Here is a 10,763-nt window from a genome sequence, read left to right as displayed (position 1 = left end):
TTTTGTCTGCACATCTCTGTGGCAAGCTTGATGATTTTATGAGCAAGCCAAGTCACACCCAATATAATTTACGTCGACCACCTAATAACGTTGCTGGAGAGCAATGCGGCCCGTATGAGAAGCGGTGGGTAGATTTCACCATGGACTGTGTTTCTGTGCCTGTCTGCCCACTAGCCCGCTCCCTGCCCGCAGCCACAGGCACTTACGGCAGTCCCTCTCGTCCTCCCCGTCCCCACAGTTGTCTTGCCCGTTGCAGCGGAAGATGCCGGGGATACAGCGGTTGGTGTTGGTGCACTTGAACTGACTGGGCAAGCAGACGTGGATATCTGTGGGAGGGGGGAGGAGGGGAGAGTAACTAATGGAGGCGGAGGATGCAGGGGCAGGGAGGGGACGCCCCACCCCCTCCGCAGGAGCCGGCAGCTTCAGGGCCTGGAGCAGCAGCAGTCCAGCCCAGAGAGGAGGCTGCTGTGGGCTGAGCCTCCTTGCCCCTGGAGTGTAGTACAAACCCTCCAAATCCCCGGGGGGGGGGGGCAGCTGGTGGCTAGGCAGCCCTTTACCGCAGTTGGCCTCGTCACTGTTGTCCTGGCAGTCGTTGTCCCCATCACAGATGAAGGCAGGGTTGGTGCAGATGCCCGTTGAGCACTGGAACTGTCCGGGGCGGCACTTGAACTCGGCTGCCGGGAGGGGAGCCTCAGAGTCAGAAGGGCTGGGGCCGGGCGTGGCCACCCGGAGCCTTGGGAGTCAGGCTGCCCCCGGGCAGGACCCTCTTGCCACCCCTGCTCTGGGCACTTACGACAGTCCGGGGGCTCGTCTGAGTGGTCCCCACAATCGTCCTCCGTGTCACACTTCCACCAGAAGGGGATGCACTTGTCGTTCTTGCACACAAACTGGAGGGCAGGTGGGGGCGAGAGGGGTTGGTGGGGGTCTGGGGAACTCGGGAGGTTTTCTTTTGAGGGGCTGGGATGTTTCAAAGTAGCAGGAGGGTCAGGGTACTTTGCAGGGGGGCTGAGCTGGAGGGAAGGTTGGGATGTGATGAGTGCAGGAAGGCCAGGTGATGGGGTATCTGTGGGGGGGTCAGGGTGGGGGTACTGGTGAGGGAGGGCCAGGGTTAGGGTGTGGGGGTGTTTGTGTGAGGTGACAGGTATAAAAGTATTGCTGTGGGGAGACAAGAGGTAGGCAAGAAATGTGGGGGTGTTAGCGTGGAAAAACCAGATGCGTGAGGACATTAGAGCGGGTGTTAGGGTCCGAGGAGGAGTGGGGGTGCTGGTGTGGGGGTTGGGGGAGCGAGGCATCGGTGAATGGGGGTCAAGGGGAAGAGCCTCACCTGGCTTGCCGTGCAGTTGGACACACAGGTGCGCCCATCACTGCCCAGGTAGAAGTTGGTGGGACAGGCACATTTGTGGCCTCCCCCGGGGGACAGGAGGCACAGGTTGCTGCAGCCACCGTTGTTGACCTTGCAGGGGTGATTGGGAACTGCCGGAGAGAAAGCAGCTGAAGAGCAGCCCACTGGGCCCCGTGTATGGGCCACGATCCCTGAGCCACGGGCCTCCGGCAGAGAGAGGCCAGCGCTCCCTGGTACCACGCTTCCTGGTTTTCTGAACACTGTTCAGCCCACTCTATCCTGGCAGAGGTCGGACGGATCCAAATCCTACTCACTTAGGAGGAGGCTGAAGCCAGAGACGGGACAGGACTCTTCTTGAGGTCCCAGAATCAGGCCAGCCCTGAAGCCTCGTAGGCTGCCTCCCCTGGGCCTGCCCTTGACTACAGCCTGCCTGCCTTTGGGGTCCTGCCTCGACTGTCTGAACCCTCAGGGGCTTGCTGCTATGAGACTCTGGGGCTGGCCCTGGGCTGGGCTGCAGCTTCTGAGAGCCAGACCACGGCCTGTCTACAGCCGCCCTCACCTCCCAGTGTCTGGCAAGCACGTCTGAGGCAATGCTGGAGAAGGGGCGGGAGGCAGCCAGTCCTGCTGGGCCCCATCCTCCCGCAGGGGCCCCTGGTACCAGGCTCAGCCTTCCTCTGCTCCTGGCCCTCAGCCGCTCACCATCTGGCTGGCGCAAGGCGTGGAAGACATGCAGGTCCATGGGCCGGTGTAGGGTGCTGGTGAGCAGTGTCTTGTTGGTGCCCGTGGTCTTGTGGGCTCGGTTGATGGACTTGGTCTCCCAGTCGGTCCAATAGACATAGTCCTCAAACAGCGTCAGCGCGAAGATGTGCGGGATGTCCTGGCTCAGCACTGCGGACCGGCGAGGGAACAGGCCCGGCAGCCGGTCAGCAGCTTCCCTACCGGATGCCCTTAACCCCGCAACAACCCTGTGAGGTGGGCGCTTGCCCGGCTTCCGGATGGTGAAGTGGCTTCCCAAGGTCGCACAGCTAATAAGTGGCAGACTTGGAACTCAGACTCGGGCTTCTGACAGCAGGTTCCTGCTCCATAGTATTATACGATTCCCTGTGCTGAAGTATCCCGACCCCAGGCCTCCCACTCCCACCCTTCCCGGGGCCCCAAACCGTGCGTAAGAAAGGGCCTCTCTTTCTCCTTCCCAAGGTAGCAGATGTGGCCTCATGCCTGGGCTTGTCCGGGGGCTGTAAGCTGGGGTGCTCTGGACCCCCATACCCCTGGCGGGTGGTGTCCTCAGACCATGCCTTCTGACTTTTAATCCTATACTCTTGCGCCAAAGGCCTGACCCTCCGGAGCCCCAGACCCCCTCCCCCGGGTCTGATGTGTGCAGGGAGCCTCACTGACCGACATGGCGATTAGAGCCATCCAGGCTGGCAAACTCAATGTAGTCCTCGCGGGCGTCAGCCCAGTAGATGCGCTCGGTGACGTAGTCCAGCGTCAGGCCGTTGGGCCACGTGATCTTGGTGTCCACGATGACACTACGGCCAGACCCATCCATGCCTATCCGGCCGATCAGTGAGTGGTCACCCCAGTCTGTCCAGTACAGGTACCTGGCAGGTGGGCGGGCAGTGAGCCCCAACAGGTCCCGAGACTGGTCCTACCACGAGCCTGCAAGGAGGCTGGGCCTGGATGTCTGAGCACACCGCTGGCTTTCAGGGGCTCCCCCAACCCTCCTTGCCCGCGTACCCGTTCTGGACGTCCACCACCAGAGCCCTGGGCTCCCGGAGGCCAGAGCTGACCAGCACCGTCCGGTAGGCCCCGTTGAGTTTGGACACCTCGATGGTGTCCCGGCCTTTGTCACACCAGTACAGGTTGCCGCCCACCCAGTCTACAGCCAGTCCGTCAGGGTTGCTGAGGCCTGTCCGATGCAGCACCTGTGTCAGGGGCAGGAAAGGAAGAGCTCTGGGTGACCTGGGGCGGGACCCTCAGTCTCTCTGGGACCCAGCTTCCCCCAAGTGTGAAGTGAAACAGAGCTCCCTCCCCCAGCTTGGCAGGGAGGACAATGGATGGAAAAGGCCCAGCCCTGGGCCTGACGTCAGTGGAGGCTTTAGGACAGGGGTCTCCAGATGAAAGAGATGGCGCCCCAAGCCCCACAGAGCCTGGGGGGGCACACATTTAAGAGAGGTCAGCCCTAAGGGGGAAGCTACCGATGACTAGGAAAAGAGCAGGGGGAATCTCCTAGACCTCACCCTCTGAGCTTGGAGGGGAGGGAGAAGCCAGGACAAGCAGGGACAAGCAGAGTTGTGCAGTGACTCCGTGGGGCAGGGGGTGGAAGAAAGAATTCACCGGGATGCGTGGGGTGAAGGGGAGATAGCCTTGCAACAGAGAGAGCCCTCTGGGGAGGGACCCCAGGCCTGGATCTCTGCCCCCACCCCCACCCCAGTGCATCTGCTGAGGAGTGGGCGGCCCTCGGCCCCACCTGCACGTTGCTCCCGTTTAGGTGCATTCTTCGGATCATGCTGCCCTGGGTCGTCACATCCGTCCAGTAAATCATCTGCTCTCGGTAGTCAAAGTCCAAGGCGACGGCGTTGTTCAGGCCCTGGATATGGGGGGGTCGGGGAGAAGGAGGACGACTGGATCAGGACACAGGTGGCTGGAGAAGTCAGCGAGGGTGACGAACACGGGCCCGGTGGGGAGAATGAGGGGGCTGCGCGGGGCAGAGGGGGCTGCGCGGGGCAGGGGGCGCAGCTCCGGGCCCGGGGAGACGGGTGGGGCGGGCTGGCACCTGTTTGAGCAGCGTGTAGTTGGAGCCGTCCAGGTTGAGCTTGCGCAGATAGTAGCGGTTGGCGAAGATCAGGAACGGCTCCTCATCTGCACACAGAGCATCCTGGCTCAGCTGCCGGCTGGGGCGCGTGCCAGCACCCCCGGTCCCCAGCTGCCGGAGCCATCGGATGCCCTCCAAGCGCCCGGCTCACCCGTCACGGCTTTGCAGCTGTGGGGGTCGCCGCCACGGGGGGCGTAGCCCTCCACGCACAGACACTTGTAGCTGCCGTGCGTATTGACGCAGCGCTGACTGCAGGGGAACGTGGTGCTGCACTCGTCCACGTCGGCACACGTCCGGCCGTCGTCCTTCAGGCGGAAGCCAGGGCGGCAGCGGCACTGCGGGCACAGGGAGCCTTGGGCTGGGGAAGGGCAGGGGTCGGGGCCTCCCACCACCCCGGGCGGCTGGCTCTGCTGGGGAAACTGAGGCTGGCAGGGTGGGGAGCAGGCAGGAAACAGGGGCTGAGCTGGCCCGGGCCAGTGGTCTGGCTCTCCCACCACAGTGACTGATGGCCGTCCAGTTTCTATCCCCAGAGGGCGATGCTCAGGCCTCATCTTACGGACCCATGAGCATTATCTGACAGAGCTGATGGAGCTCCTCTCCCGAGGCTCTCTTCACTCGGATGTTCTCCCGCCCCAGCAACTGCCCCTTCTCAGGCTCCTCTGCCGGTCCCCCCTCACCCCCCCGGCCCTCGGCGGGGCTGAGCACCACACTCAGGCCTTGGACTGCCCCTCTTTTCCATCTGCGCTCACTCCCTTGGGGGTCTCCTCCAGACTCACGGATTTAAATGCTGTCTCTACAGTGAAAACTCCCAGACCCTGTGCTCCCGTCGGGCCTCTCCCTTGAGAGGGGTACCCATACTTCCGGCGCCTCCCCGCCATCTGCACATCCCTCCTTCTCCCACAGCCCTTGCTGGCTCTACTTTCCAAAGAGAGGCAGAACCCAACCAAGCACAGGGCTCGGTTCTGCTCCCCACTGGGTCCTCAGCGCCTAGAACACTGCCTGGCAGACAGGTGCCGAATGAGCCCTTGGAAGAGCGAACGGGAGCTCCTGCCAGCCTTGGGGGCGTGGAGGCTCCCACTCCGGGGCGGGGCACACCTTGAAGCCGATCTTGAGGTCCTCGCAGTCCTGGCTGCAGCCACTGAGCTTGCGGCTGAGACACTCGTTGACGTGGCAGCCGCGCTCGTCGGAGCCGTCGCCGCAGTCGTCCTGGCCGTCACAGAGCAGCGCCTCGGCCACGCAGCGCCCGCTGCTACACAGGAACTGCGAGGAGGCGTTGCACTTGTGCTCTGCGGGCGTGGAGGGGCAGGTCAGCGGCGACGCGGGGATGGGGGCCGAGGCTGGGGAGGGACCGGGCTTCGGGCCCACCTGAGCTGGTGCAGTGCGGGTTCTTGGGGGCCTCGTCGCTCTGGTCATGGCAGTCGTTTTCACCGTCGCACACCCACTGGCGGGAGCTCAGGCAGCGCCCGTTGGCGCAGCGGAACTCGTTGGGGCCACAGGTCGGGTACTCTGGGGGAGGAGGGACGGGGTGAGGGGGTGAGGCTGGGGGCTCCCGCTGGGACCAGGTGCGCCCCTGCCGTCACCCCCACGGGGCTCACCACACTCGGTGGACTCGTCGGAGCCGTCGGTGCAGTCCCGGTCGTGGTCGCACACGAAGTGCTTGGGGATGCACTGGCGATTCTGGCACATGAACTCGCGGTCGTCGCAGGTGCTGTTGTACACTGTGGACGGAGACAGACGTAGCCCCTCAGCCCCCACCTGACCAGCTGCTGCCTGTCACCAGGACCCTCATGGGGTCCGAGTGGTAGAATGCACAGAGACACCCGTCTCGGTTGTAGATAGGGCTCTGCCACTAACCACTTGAGTGACCGCAGCTGAAGCACTTCCTCTCCTTGGCCTCAGTTTCCCCTTCTGTCGAGTGAGACTGTGGCCACTTGCCACCCCTCCACCCACTCCTCACGGCCCCAGCCACTCACAGCAGCCAGCTGTGATGCTCTCATCAGCACCGTCAGCACAGTCCTTGTCACCGTCACAGAGCCAGCGCTCGGGGACACACACATGGGTGCCAGGGCAGGAGAAGGAGGAGGGGCCGCATGTCTTGCCTTCTGTTGGGGGGACACGGAGCCACCAAGAGATTCAGGAGCAGGCACAGCGGGCTGGGCAGTTGGGGTGACATCCCCACCATCATGCCGCCCCTCCTATAGGAGGGTGTGTGCATGTGTGGGTGAGGTGGGGGGGTCTGTCCCTCCCGGGAGCCCCCCCCTGAGCTGACCACAGCCACCCCTCACCGCAGTGAGCCGCCTCGTCCGAGCCGTCCCCGCAGTCGTCACTGCCATCACACAGCCACTGCTTGGAGATGCAGCGATGGTTCTGGCACTCAAACTGGGCCTCCGAGCAGAACTTGTCTGGGGCGGTTGGAGACCAAAGTGAGATGGGGGAGGGGATGGCAGGTCACCCTGCTGGGCAGGCAGGTGGAGGATGGAAGGGAGAGACCCAAGGCATCCCTTTGTGGGGGGTCAGCATGAGTTAGAGAGATGATCCCGGGGGGGGGGGCCTGGGTGCCCTTCTCCCAAGGGACACTTCCTGGGAGGGAACTGAAAGGTGGGGCGTGGTTGGGGCTCCGTGGCCGCAGTGGGTGGGCAGCGCTGCATTCGGTCACTCACTGCAGTGGGTCTCATCCTCGCCGTGTTCACAGTCGTCCTCCTTGTCACATGTCCAGCTCATGGGGATGCAACGCCCACTCGGGCAGGCGAAGTAATTCAGGGGGCACCTGGGGCGCTTCACTCCTGGGGGGAGAGGGAGGCATGAGGGCACTGGCACCCTCGGGGGCCCGCTGCCCGCTGCCTGCCACACACCCAGCCCGAGGCGGGACCTGGGCAGTCGCGCTCGTCGCTGTAGTCCCCGCAGTCGTTGGCACCGTCACACACCCAGCTGGGGGCGTAGCAGAGGGAGGTCCGCTCACAGGGCTGGAAACGCACACCTTTCACCCCCAGGCGGAAGTAGCTGCTACAGTCGGTGGCACCTGGTGGGGACAGGGATGCAGGTGACACTCGGTTCTCTCCACACTTCTTCCCGGGGAGCTGCCCTTTGTGTTATAGGAAGTCGCACAGTATCCTTCGGGGGAAGAGATGCTGTCTACCCTTTCCACTCACCCCCGGGGAGCCCGGGCCTGGGCTGTGAGGGGACTGAGGCCACTGAGCGAGGGGGCCAGAGGACAGCCAGAGAGGAGCGCCAGGCAGGAGGCGAGGGAGCAGGACTGCGGGAGACTAGGAGGCAGCGGGGAGGGTGTCACTCACTGCAGTTCATCTCGTCAGAGGCGTCCTCACAGTCCACAAACTGGTTGCAGCGGCTGGAGTTCCCAATGCAGGTGCCGTCCCGGCAGCGGAACTCGCCCACGCCGCAGGCCGTCTCTAGAACAGCACCCAGCCCGAGACTGTCAGGTCAGAGTCCTCCCCGTGGGGGCCAGGAGACCCCAGGCCAGAACTCCCGGTCCAAAGCACCGGCCCAGGCCCCCCGCAGAGCATGCTGAAGCAGACCCCGTGGGGCCTGGGACCAGAGCTCAGCAAGGGTGGGGTGGGGCAGAAGTGGGGGTCCCACTCACTGTTGCAGGGAATCTCGTCCGAGCCGTCCCCGCAGTCGTCCGCCCCGTTGCACCAAAGCATGTTGGGCACGCAGCGCCCGTTGCTGCACTGGCGGAAGGTCTTCTTGCAGCGGCGTGAGTCTGCGGAGGGGAGCGGGCCGCCAGTCAGGGCAGCTCCGGGGGAGGGCTGCCTCTGATCAGACTGCACCTGTCTGTTCCCCTGACCACCTGCTCGGCCCTGCTCTGGGCCTGGCCCAGGGTTAGCGGTGGTTCTGCCCTTCACGACCTCCCCAGACTCCTTGGCCACAGAGTGGGTCATGGAGCTTTTGCTCCCCTCACTCCCACGCCCCGTGCTGCTGGGGGCTGAGGCTGGGGACCCTGGAGGCCAGGGGTGAGGGAGGACGGTGGGGCACTGAGGCTGGAGGAGGCGCCTTACTACAGTAGGATGGTTTCTCGTCCGACTTGTCCTTGCAGTGGGAGACACCATCGCAAGTGAGGCTGAAGTTGATGCATTCGCCGTTGGCGCACTCGAACTCATCTTGTGCCCGGCAAGAGGAGTTCATGGCTGGAGCGGGTGTGGACGGAGCTTCATGAGCCAGGGCCCTGGGGCCTCGGACGCCTCTCCCCCTCTGCCCCCCGGAACTGAGGTCATCCTCAGTCTCTCCTTGGTAAAAGGTTTCGGGGGGCCAGGCTGTTGGAGTCTGGGAGGAGATGGTCCCCAGCGTGTGCCCAGCGTCCCCCACCAGCGTCCCCCCTCCCTCATCCCCTTTCTCTCACCGCGGCAGGTGAGGTCCTCTTGGAGGATGCGGCCCCCTCGGCAAGAGCAGTTGACATGGCCTTGGTGCGTGAGCAGACACAGGTCCTGGCAGCCGCCATTGTTGACGCGGCAAGGGGAGAGCTCGCCTGAAACAGGGACGGAGGACAGTGGGCTAGGAGTGTTCCCAGCTGTGCACACACAAGATACCCACACCCAGTCACACAGCTTCACTGAGCTTCCCCGCCCCGGCCTGGGCACGGCGGCACATGGCTGGGGGAGCAGAAAGGGTGCTATGGGAGGGCTGGGGGAGGGTCTGGAGTGGGCCTAAGGTGGAGGGGGCGTGTGCTCTTAGGGCGATGATGTAAGCTTCGTTGCGTGCTTTGGGGAGATTCAAGTCTAAGGAGCACTGTGATGGGGCCCCGGAGTGTGTGTGAGAGGCCTGGGAAAGCTAGGGACCTGGGTGGGGGCCGCTGGGCAAGGCAGGTGCACGCACACGCAGAGCACGGGGTAGGCAGAGCCTGGGCTGTGCGTGATCAGCTCTGGGGGCACGTGCAGTTCTGGGTGGGAGAAGGACTAGGGCATGTGCTGGGGTGTCCAAGGGGTCAGGTGAGACCAGTTGTGGCGTGCCATGAGTGCTTGTGTGTGTGTGTCTGCGTGTGCCCAGATGTCTTTAGGGAGCTGGAGTAGAGAAGTGTTCGGTGTTTTGGAGTTTCTTGGGGGTGAAGGTGTACAAGTGTATGTCTGCACGTGGAGGCTCTGGAGAACGAGACCAGGATGTAGTGTGTGTGTGTGTGTGTGTGTGCACGCACTTGCGTGCGCACGTGCCGGCACCATGGGCAGGAGAGCAAGGCTGGCGGCAGCGCCCCCACTCACAGCTGTTGGTGTCATTGGCCACGGCGATGATGCCCATGGGCTGCTGGGGGATGTCCACGCGTAGCAGCTTCATGTCGCTGCCCACGTACTTGTTGGCCCGCTGCACGGCTCGCCGCACCCAGTCGGTCCAGAAGATGTGCTCCCCATACACAGCCAACCCGAAGGGGTGGACGGGCTCCGACTTCAGAATCACCTGTGGCAACAGCACTAGGGCCCATCACAGGTAGGCTCGGGCCCCTTGCCCCAACCCCACCCCACTGCAGCTGGCCTCGGGGGTGAAGGGGCCTGGCCTTGGCCTAGGTCCCCCAGAAGGGGAAGGAGCCACAGAGGCATCTTGCCACTTCCTCACTGAACAGAGGAGGAAGCCAAGCCTGGACAGGATGAGGGCCACACGAGGCCACACAGTTAAGTGGCAATGTCAGTGCCTCATTCTCCTCCAAAACCTTCCCACCATGTGGCCTCCCTTTCTGCCTGGGCAATCTCCTTCTTGGCTGACCAGCCGTCCCCTGACCCCAGCCCACCTCGAGCCCCCTGTTCTATGGGCCCCCCGCCCCCCCAGACTCACATAGCGGTGAGAGCCGTCATACTCGCACCGCTCGATCTTGTCCAGGGTGGCATCGGAGAAGTAGAGCTTCTCAGCGCGGTGGTCGATGGCAAGGCCGTTGGGGGTGCGGATGTCCTTCTCGATGAGAGTGAGGACATTGGCTCCCGACAGGGCTGCCCGCATGATGCTGGGGTGCTGCTCATTCCAGTTGGTCCAGAACATCAGGCTGGGGGGAGGGAGGGCCACAGAGACCAGGAGTCAAAGCTGGGGTGTCTGCCATGGAGGGCCCCGGACGAGGGCCAAGAGTTGACCAGAGCTCCAGGGTCAGCCAGGGTATGAACGAGACACCAGCACCCCAGGCAGCCTCACAGCCCCCAAGGCCAACACGGCCCCGGTGCCCGGAGGGGGCCTGGCTGCCGCAGAGTCTCTGTGTGGGTACGTGTGCGCACGTGTTTCTCAGTGTCTGTGAGACGACCATCTGCGTTTCCTGAGAGACAGGGTAGCCCAGTAAGGCAGACTCTGGGCTCCGACCCCAGCTCTGCCACTTACCAGAGCGGACCCTCAGCAAGCGCCTCAGAGTCCTTCTCTGTGAGGTGGGGCCCACACTACTACCTGCCGCATAGCCTGGTTTAAGGATTAAGAGCTAATGTTCATCTAATGACCGCCGGCAAATGCCACATGACTATTTCCCATTTTTATTCTTAACTGCTTTTCGCTTGGCATCCAGGAAACCCTTGTGAATGTCTAGTGTGTGCCAGTGCTAGGGACACACGCATCCTACCCTCAAGAAGTTCTGGAAAACCATCGTCTCCATCATTTCAGGCTTTCACATATTTGGAGTCTGAACCCCAGTTC

At 63.4% G+C, this 10,763-nt stretch overlaps 1 protein-coding gene across 1 annotated transcript in view; it reads right to left on the bottom strand.

Moving 5' to 3' along the window:
• The window catches only part of LRP1 (LDL receptor related protein 1), an 83,131-nt gene that overhangs the window by 12,798 nt on the left and 59,570 nt on the right, over positions 1-10,763 (bottom strand). Inside the window, exons 43-65 of the mRNA XM_040637156.1 lie at positions 9,930-10,134; positions 9,365-9,557; positions 8,512-8,637; positions 8,171-8,299; positions 7,756-7,875; positions 7,451-7,564; positions 7,027-7,176; positions 6,818-6,940; positions 6,443-6,559; positions 6,131-6,259; positions 5,753-5,875; positions 5,523-5,663; positions 5,253-5,443; positions 4,309-4,492; positions 4,119-4,204; positions 3,813-3,932; positions 3,080-3,267; positions 2,738-2,943; positions 2,042-2,230; positions 1,325-1,473; positions 794-887; positions 558-674; positions 207-326 (exon numbers count right to left, since the gene is read on the bottom strand). Coding sequence (XP_040493090.1) covers positions 207-326; positions 558-674; positions 794-887; positions 1,325-1,473; positions 2,042-2,230; positions 2,738-2,943; positions 3,080-3,267; positions 3,813-3,932; positions 4,119-4,204; positions 4,309-4,492; positions 5,253-5,443; positions 5,523-5,663; positions 5,753-5,875; positions 6,131-6,259; positions 6,443-6,559; positions 6,818-6,940; positions 7,027-7,176; positions 7,451-7,564; positions 7,756-7,875; positions 8,171-8,299; positions 8,512-8,637; positions 9,365-9,557; positions 9,930-10,134 — 3,314 coding nt within the window. The remainder of the gene's footprint in view (positions 1-206; positions 327-557; positions 675-793; positions 888-1,324; positions 1,474-2,041; positions 2,231-2,737; positions 2,944-3,079; positions 3,268-3,812; positions 3,933-4,118; positions 4,205-4,308; positions 4,493-5,252; positions 5,444-5,522; positions 5,664-5,752; positions 5,876-6,130; positions 6,260-6,442; positions 6,560-6,817; positions 6,941-7,026; positions 7,177-7,450; positions 7,565-7,755; positions 7,876-8,170; positions 8,300-8,511; positions 8,638-9,364; positions 9,558-9,929; positions 10,135-10,763) is intronic.

This window comes from Ursus maritimus, unplaced genomic scaffold (genome assembly GCF_017311325.1).
Source record: "Ursus maritimus isolate PB19 unplaced genomic scaffold, ASM1731132v1 scaffold_21, whole genome shotgun sequence".
Classification (NCBI taxonomy): Eukaryota; Metazoa; Chordata; class Mammalia; order Carnivora; family Ursidae; genus Ursus; species Ursus maritimus.
The sequence above is the reverse complement of the archived record's forward strand: the minus strand, read 5'-3'. Positions and strand labels throughout refer to the sequence as shown.